The sequence below is a fragment of the Battus philenor genome, unplaced genomic scaffold (genome assembly GCF_028537555.1).
Source record: "Battus philenor isolate CCGP_79_NKW_IND1 unplaced genomic scaffold, ilBatPhil1.0.hap1 SCAF_15, whole genome shotgun sequence".
NCBI lineage: Eukaryota > Metazoa > Arthropoda > Insecta > Lepidoptera > Papilionidae > Battus > Battus philenor.
Genome location: NW_027181677.1, coordinates 10,530,376 through 10,547,899, shown reverse-complemented (window position 1 = coordinate 10,547,899; position 17,524 = coordinate 10,530,376). Strand labels below are relative to the sequence as shown.

Here is a 17,524-nt window from a genome sequence, read left to right as displayed (position 1 = left end):
AGTTTGTACATTAATTACATATAATTAAAACAGTTTACAATAAATTTCTAGAGGATGGGCAGTGAGGTAGCGATCTCCAATTCGCCTGCTAAGTGTAGCGACTATAGTATATACTTCCATAGATATCTGAAGGAGAAACCTATGTCTTGCATTGGGCGTCTCTGGGCTAAAATAACAATTACACTCTATCCAAATATTAAAAGGCTTATTCAATAATAAATAACGTAATTATAACATAATTAATTAAAATTAATTATTATTTACTATCTGTCCCTGCAGGCTTTATATTGCTTCAAATTACCTGCCGTTATACAGAATGATTAGAAACAGGTTTCAAAGCTTTTCATACATACATACATTCAGCTTTTTAAATCTTTTATATAAATAACTAATCACTCTGTATAATAATAAAATTGTTAACCATAGCTATAATTATTTGCACAGGAATGACAGTACGATTGTGTAGCATAGCGATCGCTCTTCATTATAAAGATACACAAAAATACAACAACAAAAGCAACAAAAGAAAGGAAGAGCCTAAAAAGACTATCCGAAGACGATTTCGCTTTTTATGTTCGACCCAACGCCCGTAAAACTTTCGGAAGTACAGAACTTGGAAACTAATCTAAGTGCCAAGCTCGTACAACTTGGCAGACAAGTGCCGACGTGTTATTTTTTTTTTCTTCAGTTTTCAGCCTTCAACGGCCAGCCAGTGATATGAACATAACATGCATGGGTGATGCACAGAGTAACAAAGATTTTTTACTCTATTTTTCAAAGATGCGAAAAATTGTAATCGTTTTATTTATATAATTAAATAATATATTTCAATGAACACTTTTATTGTAACTTAATTTTTATAATTACATTAGATATACTATAAAACTGTGTAGACATATTTTGTCAGTTTAACTGTCAAATTTATGTTAATTCCTTTTTAACGTCGATCAATACAGTTTATTGACAACACTGCGAGATTAAAATTCTGTCATCATCATATCAGCCGATAGGCGCCCACTGCAAGTCGCAGGCCGCCCCCATAGATGATCCCCCGACGACCTGTCTTGCGCTGCCCGTTAACAACGACTTCTTCTTTTAATAATATCATCAGTCCACTCAGTGGGCGGCCTGCCCACGCCGCGTCTACCGGCTTGTGGTCGCCAATCTCAACAAACCTTTCAACCTCAACAACCATCGGTTGCACTTGCGAAAAATAACATACGTAGCATTCAATATAACTAGAATAAATTGATTGATTGAAGGATACGATTTTACTTTTTTTTAATAATAATTAGCAATAATAGATCAAACCATAACAATTAGATTCTTAAATAGTAATTAGTATTTTTTACGTATTTATGAATATAAGGATGTATAAATACATTTACCTCAAAACAGTCTCTGCTTAGCTGTTGCTCTATACATTCTTACGCCAAGACGGCAAGGCCTGAAAACATTTTTTAGCTTCCGCCGTTCACACCAAATAGTTCACATAAATATTCTTGATATTTACACTGTGTCACTACTAAAACACAAATAATTTGTTAATTATGAAAAATCAAAAGTCAAAAATGTTAGTTTTTTTTTTGTGATTGAAAAAATCGAGGTAAAAAATTCTAAATGGTCGTTGATCATTAAGTGATTACTTAAAAGTGTAAAAACTTATATGAATATATCAGTTGTCAGCAAAAAGCTGCAAAGCTTTTACACCTTTTTCTAATCACCCTGTACAAACCGACAACTTAGAAATAAGTAATTTTTTTATTAAAATGAGGCAGGCTTGTGGCAGTGCAAAATCTACGGAAACAGATATTAATTTTAATGTGAAATAAACCTAATTTTCACAATATTATCATTACGTATTTATTATTGAAATCATTACTTTGGTAGGTTGTACCGTACATTAATTGACAACAAATGAGCTGTACTTAGCACCAACACTTTACCCAGCATCACTCATCCTGTATATATAAGACAATGTGTGTTTTAATCGGTAGGTTGAACAACCAAAAAGGCTAATATTTATAACAGTTAAACATTTTATAACGTTTAAAATGTCGTTTAAAAAATCGATATATCTAGGGGTATTGTGCTACCGAAACTGCTGTACCGCGCCTTAGGTATAGGGCTCTCCGCTCTTTTTTCCCCAGCCTCCACTTCTCCGTGCAATCCTATAGCGCGGTACAGTGGTTTTGATAGCCCTATAAGACGACCAACGCATGGAAAAATTTTTCAAATCACGAACATGTCATTACGTGTAGTGACCACTTCTGCATAATGCGACAAAATAATTCCACTCCAAGTCCAATTACACCGGCGGCGAGCGCCACAAAACGCCGGGCCAAATAAACATGTAGCGAGGAAAAATCGGGTTCCAAATGCGTTATTACAAAAACTGGGTGGGAATCATGTTCGGAGTTTTATTAAGTGAGGTCAGGTTAGGGTGACTACAATTTTAAAGGTAAATTTTTATTTAATTTAAAAACAAGCTTTTCATTTAAACAATTTATTATTAGTAACAAATTAAAATAGGCCTTCCGCAAAGATCGTCACAATGATCGGCTTTGCAACCAGCGACTTATTGCGACCTTGACAATGTCCTCCTAGTGGTATATCTATCTTTATTTAACACATTACATTATATATTTACAAGCTCTGACCCGCATTACGTCATAAAATAACTATTAGCGATCTTCAGAGCTGACGAAAGTACTTCAGGATTTTAGTTCAACCACAAGTATGTAGTATCAGTCTCCTTACTTTAACTTTTGTAACAATTCAATTTAGAGAAAGAGAATGGCACAATCTCAATTAAAAGTGATCACTCCGTGTTGGTTATTAAAGATTATCCACATATATTTTAATTTATCATCATCATTTTAGCCGAAGGACTTTCACTTCTGAATCTATGTCTAGACGCTTATGTTCCTTTTTTTAATTTCCTGCCGTTGGAATCTATATGAAACCTTCGTCTTCCGATATCTTACGCTCCACTTGCTAATCCTCCGCTCCGTCTCCGCTCCGTCTCCGCTTTAAATACTAGAGACCCCATCAGCCATCCGTTTTGGGTATTGTGTGACCTGTCTACTGCGAATTCAACTTGCCTATTGTTCTTTAACTTGTTATATAATAAACTTGAAATTTATCCAAACTTATCCCTGATTTTTTGATAAACTTTTGGTCACCCTATACCAGATGTTATCGCACGTGGTCACATACTAATGGTAAACACGTAAAGGTAATTCCCTTTGATGTATGGAGCACGAACCGAGGGGAGTTCCACACGTTACGTTTGGAAACTGAGCCGAATTTTACAACAACTTTAAACGTTAATCGATAATTTTCTTTAATACGTATCCATAATGATGCATGACTTTTTACAGATTATATTAGATGAGAAAAAACTATGAGTTGTAACTCAGGGTAAAAAGTACGCACACTTAGAATTCGTAAGATCTATTATGAATGCTTTAATGTATCAATGACAGCTGTAGTCGAGGTCATCTCTCGAAGCCCAAGTCACAGGTATCGACGGAGCATTCGCTTAATTGAACTGAGAGCTTGACGGTCTACCAATCCGATAACGTAACATCTCGAATCGATGCCGTTAAGCACAAAAAAATGATGGCGAATCTGTCAGTGCTAACACCAGAACTTAATTTCGTGATAAAGTTATAATATAACTATATAAAGTTAAAACATAAAAGATTAAGCTAAGGCTCTATATATTTATCCCCGTATTTTTGTGAGACGCTGTTTCCAGCATTAAATAATATTAAGACAAACAAACGGAATCAGATAACAAATACAATCTATGGCGCTTGCTTAGCCTTGAATGTACAAAGTGTTGAGAAAATCAATAAAGCAGACAAACTTCAGAACCAAAAAAATCCATGATTTCTCACATAAATTAAAAAAAAAAACAGAAAAACTTCTGTTTTTGTCGTCTAATTAATATGTAATTAGTAGTTTTTATCCATTAAAAGTAAATAAAATACTTGATTTATTACACTTTTATAATCTGTCATAGTCGTTTTAATCATAGGTGCCCATTTTAGGGTATAGGCTTCCCTGATGATATCTATGGTGGTTTATACCATAATCTCCACGATTTTCAGGCTGATTGGCGATCGCATTATGGTATTATGATAGCAGAATGCGCTGGTACTCATTCTCTGAAAGCTTGATTGCGAACGGTGGCAATGCCATGTAACTAATGCACAAAGTGTGAATTAATTAAGATTGGATCCCGGGAATCTAACCCACGGACTTTCAATCGCAAGCCTCAGTCACTGACCTACCACTGTCTAATTAAATAAGTATTTAAATAGAAATCATTGCTTTTATTAAACAAATAATTATTGCCTCAAAAATAGTTCATATTGCAATTTTTCACCAACGGTTTTTTTTTAAATGGTCCCCGTTGTTGGGGACCTCTCGTTCCCCTATCTTGTGTGGGACAGGGACTTTTTAATTCTAGTAATTTATTCCTATTTTATATTATTATCATTCTTCTCTTTCATATATCATCTTATCTGTCGTACTGTTCCTTTCATTCTACAATTTTCTCAGTCTTTCTCTTTCATTCCATTAGCCATACATCCATCCTCAAACACTACATTCTAGGTTTCCTTATTATTTTATTTTGCAACATTTATTGTTCAAATATTTAACACGTATTCACCAACGGTTCGACATCTTTAAGCTAAGTCTAGGTTGTGCTTTTAGCGCTCTGCCGAAAACAGTGTAACAGCGCTGATGAAGAATTATATGCTGCTCTAAAAATTAAATGCCTCGTACAATATAATCTGCAATAACCAAGCTATACCAAAACAATTCCGTGAATTATGAAATTTAACCAGGTAACACACCAGCACACTACATTTAATACGCCTCAAACTTAGTTAATATTTAAAAGTTAAAACAATCCGGTTCTTATTAAATCACGCATTACATATCGTAATTATCATCGCTCATGAAAAGGTAAATTTAACTAATTAACTAAGTATGGAGTGAGACCATTTAAATAATATTAATAATTTGTTCACTCTTTCTTAAACGTTCAACGAAACGCATATAAACAATAAATAAATTTAATAATGATAAAATAGTGATTAAAGAATGTGATTTATTTATTTACTCTTTGTCATATAAATAATTCACATTTAACAAGCCAAAGAAGTACAACGAACGTTCTAAACGAAATACGTTTTTTGAAATAAAAAAAAATATTCAGATAACCATTGAATGGACTACTAACAATCGTATATATATATATATTCAAAGGCACACACTTTGTATAAATTATAACAAACATTGCCATCATCTTTAAAAGAAAAAAAATCGTAAAAAAACTGACATGTAAATTGATTATCGAAAAAAGAATTTTGTAGTCATTTATAGCCCTGAATGTTATGTCCACGATTGAAAACATTACAAAGCTTTTAAAAAGTATATGTAAGTAATTTAATTTATTTATACAAATGACAATGAATAATCCTTTTGACAAATGTGTTGCAAATTACAAAATTCGAGAACGTGTTTTTTTTTTTGTAGAATCACACTTTCACCGCTGATCAAGTGGCATTTGCAGATTTCGCGGGTTCAAGACCGCAGGGCGCCTAGGCTAAGATCCGTTACAAGCTAGGGAAGCCCGTGGGCTCCCAAACGAACCTCGGCTCACGGCGCTACATACTACTGTTTCACCTATTTAAGAGGCCGTCAAGGTTTTAGATAGCTTCGGCATTCGTAGTGACAACGGATATTGATATTTATTAATTCGCATCAAGAAGGATTTATAGGGACAGAAAAATGGAGGAAAACAAAAAAACAATTGCGAGAAAAGTATTAAAACATAATATAAACACAACATTTTTCTTTTCCCAAACAAATCACAGAGTATATAAAAACGCCTATTTCTAATTTAAAATAAAAGGCATATAAACATGCTATTCACCATATAATATTATGTATTATATTATAACTAAAAATACAATACACATAAATTATTATAACTAAAAATAACATATTTATATATGCAGTCGTTTCTTTGATTATAACCAATAAATTCATTGATGAATTAGCTATAACATATATATTATACATATTTGGATTTAGATATACTAGCTGAGCTGGGTTCTGCAACCCAATACAGATAAATAAGTATGTATGCAGCAATGCCGCTTTTGAACTTTGAAAAAACGTTCTTTTCATTTATTTTTTCTTTATAGACTAGGATAGATCAATATCTTTTGACAGCACGTAGTCTGTGTTGACAGCTACTAATAATCAAAAAGGCGGGAAAAGTTGACAATTGACTTTTTTTTTCTTTCGTTGATCTTTCAAAAGTCGAACATACAATAAAGCCAACCTCTCCGGGCGGCCAGTACAAGTGGCACGTGTAATGGCAGTTAGGTGGCAACAAAACGCCTGCCCTATTACACAGCCACGCGATCCGGCTATTAACCATATTAACTACACATGGATTTATTTCGATTTAATCACTCGAAACGCACCGAGAAATGTAAATAAATTGCCGACGTTATTTCAAGTTAGGACTGCGTGAATTAAGTTTCATTATTTTATCGTCTTATTTGATTAATACTTTAATTAATCTTTTTTAAGGTTCACCTCGCCTTACAATAACTTTATTATTATCTTATTTTAGATTGCACAAAATCCTCAATTTTTTTTATTTTTATTTTCCCATCTATATCTCGAACATCGATCCCAGAAATAAAATATATTTCTATACTACTTTATGCAAAATTACAATCAAAACGCTATGCTTTGGTGTAAGCGTGGGGGGGGAGTGGTAAGGGCCCCTGTTCCGTCGGTCCGGTATCAACACTAACGGCGGCACTAATATTTTCCGTCTTCGACTTCCACATTGCCGCGCTTGTCAAATGGTACAGCTGTTTCGGTAGCACTATTGTCATCCCCTGAGATACGTGAGTGGAGACGCACAGGAGATATTTGAGAAAAGACGGCAAGACGATTGTCTACCTCCTTTGTACTATCGCTAACATATCTCAAGATATTTAGCACTTACATGCACACTATGTGCATGAACTGATATAGCTCGACAGATCGAAGCGGTCTTAAATAACTCTTCGGAACGGTGTCTCATTGCTACCTAAACAAATTGCAGATTTCCCGATTCGTGGTGGCAGAATGCAGAGGGACGCCTAGCCCAAGAGGGTCGGTATTAGTATTACCCGGATTAAAAGTCCGACGAGCTCTTAAATTGTTTCGATGGACGCAAACTTAAATAACATTTTTCGCAGAAGAACTAATGCGCGGACTAAGAAGTGTGTGTTTAAGAAGGTTTTGGTCTCTTTTAACATTATAATCTGGTCAAAACTTTAAGATCTTTAAGATAACCATCAGGAAACAATCACCATCTAAATGCATTCAAGTGTCTTCAGTACAATCCTCATTACTCAGATGGTGATATTCTCTTCTACTTGAAATTAGTCATCCATGCGAAGAACGGGTTATGAACATTTAAGTTGTATATTCGCTAATTAGAAATTTTATTTATCAAAATCTTGAGCTGCTAAAATAACACGACTATCACATACTGCATTGTTAACTAGAACAAGAGTTAAATAACCTCTTTGCTTACACTGCATGTCTAAAATAGCGAAAGATTAAAAAAAACATTACTTTGTATTACAACGTGTGCTTACTTTAATAATTCAACATAAAATATATATTTTAAAAACCTGTCCGGAGATATATCTGGTAATTTACCAAATTTTCGCGACAATTGGACGCATAGTTTTTAAATTTAACGAGTACAGAGAGATAGACAGACCAACATTCATTTTATACATATAAATAAAATTCATTCATTCATTCATTTATCTCAGCCGATAGACGCCTGTAAGACATAGACCTCCAATGTTCGCCATAATGATTGATATTGCACTGCCCGCATTCAGCAACTTTTATGATCGTCGGCCCACCTGGTCGGGCCTGACCACGTCGAGTCTACATGCTCGTGGTCATCAACTTTGAGGATCCAACAGCCATCCGCAGCACAAAAGATGTTGTCCGCTCATTGCCATTTCAGACGAGCAATTCTTATTCATAAAATAATAAGTATTGTCCAATTTGAATCATTCGTATAAGTTATGACAAGAATGCAAGAAGAAACTGGAATTTACTTTAGCTCCTCTTTAATGACATACTATACTTTGTGTGTACTTTAAGTTATAGGTGTAAAAGCTGTTAAGCGATGAACGTATAGCACATTCACGGCACACCTATCAAAACAATCAATGGATATAAAAACAAGAAAGTAAGAAATAGGAATAAGCTCTCTTCGACTCTGTGTTTGGCACTAATCGGTGTAACATAACTCCTTAAGATGCCCCGTGGAGGGATGAAACACATGTTGAGTGATTTGGCGGTGGCAGTTGTGTGATTCGCATTGTTTGCCGCATACGCATTTATCAGTGGGCTGGCGGGCCGTGCACTTTGTCGCACGACTACCACTGCATATGCGGAAGTGGCTAAATATTGGTCCTTTTCTAACTTAGGATGGAATTTCGCAAGGTAACACCTGATTCCATTAAATAAAAGAAATAAAAACGTAATGACAACATACTAAGAAAAAGCGTTTTCAAAATCTGTTTTCATAGCATTCTAATAGAAAAAAACATATTTAACATATTTCAGAGTGATCAATTTATACAAGCTAGTTAGATGGAAATAGGTGTAAAACTTAAATTATTTTTGCTATGCAATGAATTACGCATTAATCTCTTTAAATTACGTTGTATATGAACATTAACACAAATGTTAGTTAAAAATTACAAATAAATTGTTATATTATTAAAAAAATATTAATCTCTCTACTAATTCTACTTCAAATGTACATTTTATATGTACCATTACATTATGTCTAGGAACTAACTAGATTTAAGTATTGCAATTAACCAGTAATTTGTACGATTAACGGAAATGACGTATTAGTAATTGTTATTAAAAAAAAACAATTAAAAACGTAGGTGATGTAACATTTTAACAGTCTATCGTCATGCTTTTTTAATTGCCAACGATTTATTAATTGTCTTGCTGGAATAACATACGAACCATATCTTAATGTCATTGCAAATATATTACAGTTTTTAAATCTCTATAATCCGCACTGGAATTTCAGTTTCGGCGTATAGACATTATTAACTAATTGAAAAACGTATACAGGGTGATTTTAGTTTTAAAGGAGTAAATGTATTGCTCATTTGTCAGCAAACAGCAGCAAAGTTATTTTACCTATTTATAATTAATCTGTATTAAGTAATCACTCTGAATTATAATAATTTATATTTTTTAATGCAATACGACAGGCCAATAAGTTTCGATCGAACAAAGTCTGCAAAGATAGACAGTAAACAATAATTAGTATGATCGGATTAGTACATATTAAAATATGTACTAATCCGAATTTTGAAAATTATTTTTCTTAATATTATACATATTTTTATTCTGTGTTTATGTTTGTTGGATAGACCTTCAAATATTTGACAGTTAATATGATATGTATTCACGCTTTAATGCTTTCACAAATATAAAAAATCATCCTTTATATTGTTTTTGAATAATTCTAAGAAAATAGTACAAAAGTAAATGTTTTCGGAATGTCGTAAACCAATAAGAGGATTATACCTTTTTAATTACACTTACAATATTCATTCTTTTAAATATTTAATTTCTAATTGTATGGTAATAAGTTTTTCTTGTCTTTTAAAATATTAGGGACAGATATTCTAATATAATGTTTCCAAAGTATCTTTTTAAGCTCCTCAACACACATGATGTCCTAGTATTCGGCCAAGTCGAAAATTACGTTAAAATGCGTCAGTTACGAAGATAAATATTTTTTTAAAAGAAAAGGATTAATCTCATAATACTTTATTTATTCTTATACAATATATTTAAATATGTTATACATGTGAATTTTCCTACATATATTTTTTTTATTTATCATTTATCAAATTGTGACATTTACTTTTTTTTTAAATTTCGAAATTATGGAAAAAGGTTACAATAAAAAAAAACATTCTACTTTGCTAAATACATTTAAATAAATCAATACACTATATAAATATTTTTTTAGATTTTTCATTCAACACTACATATACGTTGTCATTAATTTATAGAACGATCTATAAATCTAATTATTTAAACATATAAAAGTAAAATTTAAAAAAGTAAAACTAATTTATTGACTTCATATTTTTGTTATAATATTTGTAGAATTTTATAGAACGCCTCTGCATTTAAGATTTGTAAATACAGATTAAATATTTTACACTAAGGATCGATCGCAGACTGTGGGTTCGATTCCCGAGATATAATCCTATGTAATTCACACTTTGTGAATTAATTATACAGGTTTGGCACTGCTCACAAATAAGTTTCCAGAGGATGGGCAGCAGCGTTCTCTGTGTACCTGCTACTACCTACCAAGTGTGGTGATTATGGTATACCCTGCCATAGATATCTTCGGGGGAGGCTTTTTCCTTGAAATGGGTTTCTATGTGCTGAAACGACGTCGACGAATATTAAAAGTATAATAAAACACGATTCTATAGTATTAAATTTTTAATAATAGTTCGACCAAATTCGCTATCTCCCTACATGGCATCTATAATTAACAAATTAGTTGTAAGTTCTCATAATATAAGTTCCGCAGAACCTTTTAATAACTTCTTCCCGGAATCTTTTATTGCAGCGATCCTCTTTTGTTATTCAATGAAGTGGTCCGTTTTCCCGTTATTTGATATTACCTGCCCGGAGACGGTCCGAGTGTACCTTACTGGTGAGTCACCTATATGCCATATAACAAGTCTATTTGGATATATTTACGTACGCATGCACTGAAAATAAAAGAAAAAATATATAGTGATATTAAAAAAACATTAAATTTATTAAGTATATGTTGCATTTATCATGGTTTAAAAAAATATTTATTATCTTTTGATTAAATTTTTACACAAATGTACATAGATGATACGAAGTTCGCCAGTTCATCTAATTTGTGTAATGCCAAGTTTATTATAAATACGATTGTCATAAATGGTTCAATGGAGGCGAATCGAAATAAAAGTTGTTTTTCGTAAGTTGGGTAGTAGATGCATAACCAGGTTTACGTTAGCCCCTGAAGTTGTATGTAGGTATGTAAAAATGAGTGGAGTAAAGTAGGCGTCACATGTGAGTAGGTACGGCAGTATTGTGACACATATGCCGGGTGACGGCGCGGCGCGGCAAGGCAGCGGGACGGCGGGGCGGCGGGGCCCCGGCGCTGTGTGAGTGGCGGGGCGGTCCCGAAGGCGGGGCCAGTGCCCGCCGCCAGTACGCACCGTCGGCAATCGGCATTCGAGCGACACCGCCGTACCGCGCGCTCGTCTTCTAGTTCACTCTGCGCTCGCGAGCCGCCCGCGACGCACGTCCGCGACACTCGCTCCTGCGTACTCTCAGTGTTGTGCAGTGCTACCGAAACTTTTACGTGTGATGCCCACGCTCGCTTCCGCGGCCGCAATCTAAACGTAAAGGGTTGAAGTGCGCGTAGCAAGCGGGCGGAGGCGGCGCTCGCCGCGCACGCGCTCCCGGCGCCAGCCGCACATGAGCCCTATCCGCCGCGAGCCATGGACGTCAAGCCGCCCGTCACCGAGGAGCACTACAGCCTGCGCTGGAACAACCACCAGGCGCACTTGCTCAGCGCCTTCGAGTCGCTGCTCCAGGCGGAGACCCTCGTCGACGTCACCCTAGTGTGCTCGGAGCGCCGCGTACGCGCCCACAAGGTCCTCCTCGGCGCCTGCAGCCCGCTCTTCCGGAGGATATTCAGCGAGAACCCGTGCAAGCACCCCGTGATAGTGCTCAAAGACTTTCAAGGATGGGAGGTGCAGGCGGTAGTGGACTTCATGTACCGCGGGGAGGTGTCGGTGGCGCAGGAGCAGCTGGGCATGGTGATTAGAGCGGGAGAGTCGCTGCAAGTGCGCGGGTTAGCCGACCAGGAGCGCGAGACGACACGTTCGCCGCCGCCGAGCCCGCGGGCGAGGAGCCCCGCCCGGGCCACGCCGGCACCGTCGCCGCCCGCCAGCCCGGCCAGCCCGCAGCCGCGCCGCAAGCAAGCGCGACCGCGCCGCCGCTCCGGCGAGTCCGACACTCCAGAGAACTTATCCATGCGACGCTCGCCCAGCGGCCTGAAAGCAGTCAGACTCGCGCGGCCTCGCTCTCCGTCATCACACAAGCAGGAACCAGAGGAGCCCGAAGCAGAAGTACCGCCGCCGCCGCGGATGTTCCCGCCGCACCAGGACATGTTCCCTCCCGTGCCGCCTGCAGCTGTTTCGGCACTTTCGCTCACTCCACCGCACAGTAAGTAAACAATCATTCAAATTCACAATGGCTTTGTTTGAGTCGGCGTTGACACGAAATTTTGGATCGTGGATTATTTTAGCAGTCGCATTGAGCTAGCACCGACTCTGTATGTCGCTCTGCTGAGAACAACCTGTCGAAAACTCCATACTATTCAAGTTTTCGGGGCCCACACAAGTACAGAGATTCATGCATACGCAAGATCTCGATAGAAATATGTATTAGTTTACATATACTACCCGAAAAATAATATATAAATATGCATTACCTTCACTGTCGTTAATAAATTATGTCCTCTGACTTCGCTCTGCTGAACGATTTTCGACTGAATAATTAAACTATTAGGTAAAAATTATTTAATTTGCATTAACAATGTATTCCGTGTTATGACTGGCCACTTGCAAATTGACGACGTTGATCCGTGCAATATACACTCGCGGGTAAAAAAAACTAAGGTCGCCTGTAACAATGCCGTTGTGGATGGATAATTGCTTCGTAAATAAATAATTATAAGCAAAAACTGACCTCGTTCACTCATTGTCACCGCATGACCGATGCAAAGCTATTTATATTCAATGCTACAGGTACTTTATGCGAATATTGCACTTGAACACAAAGATCACTCTTTGATTTTGTCGTCATTAATCTTATAGAAGCTTAGTCATTTTAAAGAGCATAACGTTATGTCTATTGTTTCTTTTTTTCTTCGCTAATTAATTCATTCATTATATTTATAATGCGTAAAAAACATCAAAATAAAATTCTATTGGCTTTATCGAAAATTTCAATGTCCATAGATCTAAAATTTAAAAAAAAAGTAAAATGACAATTTAAATGTTTTTAATTTTTTTAATGAACGTAGCGAAATTGATTCGGTTATCTTTTGTACTAAGCCCATGTGAAAAGGTATGTTAACCGAGCAGTTAACTTTCTCGTAAGAGTTAAGATTAACCATTCAGGTTTCGGTCCCCTGACATCAACAACGGATTTAACTGCACAGCCCATTACCTTCTTACTCATGACATATTTAATCTACCGCACATTAAATGAATACTACACAGCGATATACGGATCGTAAAAGTGTTTGATAACAGAACCAGCTTGTTATAAAACTGGAACTCACGCATTTCCGTCCAGTTTGCGTTTAATATATGCTTTTCTCATTTAAATTTCACTTATTATTATTAATTATTAGATTTCCTTCTGTTAAGCATTTTTCTCTTAATACTTAATTGAATATTTTCTTTTTTGTATGTCAGAAATGTAACATGTTTTCGGTCAGTGTACCGACATAAAATATCATATTCTTCAATTTCACTTATGATAATCGCAATAAATATTAATTTATGTAAAATATCTGTATTAAAATTCAATTAGATTTCATATTCGCTATCTTCCATGACGAATATTTCGTTATTCGAATAAGAACACTTGGAATTCTAGTTTGTGGTAAGTAATTTTTTTTTACCGCCGAAGTCCGAATAGGAATTAGTGGAGGGAGTGGTTTTGTACGTCAATTTTATTTTATTGTTTCCTTAGTTTTGCGTATGTGCCGAGTGCTTGATTGCGCAGTAATAGGCGTAGACTGTTCAGGGCTGTCAATTCTGCGTCTGTTTTTATTTAAAAATTACAAAAGTTGCTGAATGTTTACCTGATAAGTGATACCCCTAACTATAACAATAGGTTCTACCCAAATTTTTGTCAGCGGCCCTTGGACATTGATTTATCTTTTATACTGTTAAATACGGTAGAGTTTTTAAATAACAATAACAGCTTTTTTACAAAAAAGACGAACTCATACCAGCGGAATAAATTAAGTGTAAACACATCTGAAAACTCTTAACATTTCTTATTGGAAATCTAAGAGGTAAGCCTATGTTGCCTAGCCTAGCAATGGAAGGCTGAGTTAATAAACATATAAATACGACACAATTTTTTAAGTAAATAAAAAGATAAATCGGAAAAAAATTAAATGCAGTGTGAGTTGTCAATACAATGATGTTATGTTTATGATACGCGTTTATAAACCGCCAACCCTGGTGGTAATGAAGGGTTGTAGGCACTCACCTTACCCCGGCGACGTGCGTAGGGAAACTAAAATACGAGGGGGAGTTTTTGAACGTTTCCGCACTTGTCGGTTCATTTTGGAGTCCGAATCTAAATTGCCCTAACCCATGCTCTACTCGTGTATCATTTTTCGCGTTTTACATTTTGCATGATCTTCAAGTGACTAATTAAGATTTTCTTTATTATTCGAAACATTACATTCTATAACTCATTTTAGTATTCGCTTAATTTTAATTTTAACTAGTTGACGTCATACTGTGAAAGGGTTTTGATCTTTAACATCACTACAGTCGTAGGGTACTGCAGGGCATAACACGGTTGCAAGCGATCCGCATCTACCTTCAACCGTGTCAACCTTAAATATGGTGTCCATTATCTCCACTCCAGAACATTAAGAACCCAGCGGCCATCAGTTCTGCAGCTGTGTAGTCTGACCACTGCCACATAAACATGCCAATCCAATTGTATATGACGGCTATGCCCATTCGTCTACAGATCTCATTCGTGAATCGATCTCCTAAAGAAATTTTGAGTATAACCCTGGCTCGTTCAGCGACTGCCACTTGCCAATAAGACGAGATGATCGAGGTGAGAGACCGCGTTTCAGTGCGTTATGTTTTTACGATTTATAGTTCACTTTAGGACATATGATTTAATTTACACCGTGGTTTACATGTAAAATTAAAATAGCTATTTTAACCATATTTCTCTCCACAAGAATCTTAAAATTAGTTGAAAGATCGAGCTGTTGCCGAAGTTTGAGCTTGTTTACATATTTCTCGATTCATTTTTATTTACATATACTAGAAATACCAGGTTAAAAATCACACTTAAAGCATGCAAGCGTTATATTTTTGTTTCTTCATTTTTTGGTCATCTATATTAATAGACAATGACTTAGCTCATAAAGTCAAATTGCCGATGCATGATTAGACAAGCGGGGATTGGCAAGTTGAAGAAGCCGTGGTCAGATCACATAGCACAAAGAAAATATTGTCGTTATGGCCTCCAGGTTTAGGAGCAGGCGCTATGAACCAAGTAAGCGCAGCGTATGACATCTACCCACAAAGTGGTCACACCTCGTTTAGGTCAATGATGACGATGTAGAGATCATCCTTCATCATCGATCATCCCGATATATTTTTTTCCTTAATATATGAGTATAATTTTCGCACGCACACTTTTTAGTTTCTTTGAAAAGTAAAGATGGTACAAGAAATAAAAAGGTATAAGGTATAAGAAATAAAAGCGTTGATGTCGAGTTTTGGATATTTTGCTTGATTCCCTTATCATTCATAGATTGTAGATACACTGTTTTTCTTTAAAAACGTTCTAACATTCTAAACTTAAATAATCGCGACACAGACTATATCCATTTCAAATTAGAATAGTCTTGATTAGAAAAACTAATTCGAGATCAAATAATCTCAATTGTCATAAAGTATGAAGCTACCGGACTGCCGTGTCCACGGATCGTTACAATAAATGTCCATTTTATCGTTTCCTCTATCTCCGTGTGTGCTGGCGGCATGATTGCGGCTAATAATGGCGCGTAAATGTAATAAGGGGTTGGCAGTGCCCGCAATCTAGGCGGGAAGACTTCCCTACTTCGAATGTTTAAACAATTCCGAATTCGATCTCCGCTTTATTATTTCATTTAAAGCGCTCATTTACGTCATTAAGTTGTAAATGTCTGTCACAATTGCTGCGCACTTACACGGCTAATAGTTTTTGTTTAAAACAATTATACTTCATAAATCGAGCGGCGGTACAGACCCGACGTTTCTCGCGTGAAGCCTCACTTTTACGACTATTCCTATTTGGAACCGTGTGTTATTGGATTTGTAAATAGAACACATAATAATTTAAAATTTCCTACTTCCTGCGCATTCTTCTTTAGTAAATTTCTGACATAACTTGTCATTTCACCAAAGATTTAAACACAGATAATAAATATAACAATGTAATTGATTATAACTATTCAAATAACATAATTAAAATATTTTTTAGCTAGTAAAATAAATTTAATTACACTTTCTATATTTACATAAATTGAAACTATTCGTTCAATAAACAAGATATTAAATTAAAATATATTATTATTCATTGTCTTAGATTATTACTTGCGATAGTTTATATGGAATTTGATTTACATTTACATCTAATATATTAACTCGTATCGGCATTTAAAAGAAAATGTCTTAGGAATACCGACGTATTTAATTATTAAACAAGATGGATCATCTCTTGGATACAAGATGTTTTCAATTGGAATATTACAAGCGTAAGAATATTAAAGAGAACTGTATGTATTTAACACTAATGCATTAGTCTCCAAGGTCCAAGGCATATCGGACCAAAATAAGAATCAAATATACCACTTCGATGAACTCATGACACACTTTGACCGATTATTTTATAGAAAACTAGCTGATCCCGCAAACGTTGTTTTGCAAAAAAAAATTCAAGTTTTTAATTAACAAATGTAAGATAAGGGTTGATCGCAGAGGGGTGAAAATTTAGGTTTGTATGTATTTTTGTATGCTGTATCATAATAAAAACCAAAAAAATTGTTTAAAAAATTAAAAATAGAATTTAGGGGTGAACCACCCTTATCACTTAGGGGTATGGAAAATAGATAGTAGCCGATTCTCAGACATACTGAATACGCATGTAAAATTTGGTAAAAATCGGTCAAGACGTTTCGGAGGAGTTCAAGTTCGAACACCGTGACACGAGAATTGTATATATTAGATTATAAAACCGTGTTCACGTCCACCGGTTCAATTAAGCCGCCCGTATTAGTGAAAAAAAGTGAAATCGATAAATCACTATTTAATTATCTCGAAAACACTAGAGCTCCTTGTTCTTTTATAGTGGTATTGATGTCCACAGCTGGACACAGACCTGCCCCACAATTTCAATGGTTCTAATTAATCTGCATGTAGAGTTTACCAACGATCTTAACAAAGTCATTCCACTTTGTATCTAGACGTCCAATGTGTTTTTATTAGATGATACAATAACCAAATACACCCCACACCCAATTCAGACCATTTAAACTAGTGTT

General features: G+C 35.6%; 1 protein-coding gene across 1 annotated transcript in view; it reads left to right on the top strand.

Moving 5' to 3' along the window:
- Positions 1-11,404: 11,404 nt before the first annotated feature.
- LOC137918652 (protein jim lovell-like) overlaps positions 11,405-17,524 on the top strand; it is a 31,016-nt gene continuing 24,896 nt past the window's right edge. The window contains exon 1 of the mRNA XM_068761504.1: positions 11,405-12,387. Within this exon, the coding sequence (XP_068617605.1) occupies positions 11,658-12,387 (730 nt within the window). The 5' untranslated portion in view covers positions 11,405-11,657. The remainder of the gene's footprint in view (positions 12,388-17,524) is intronic.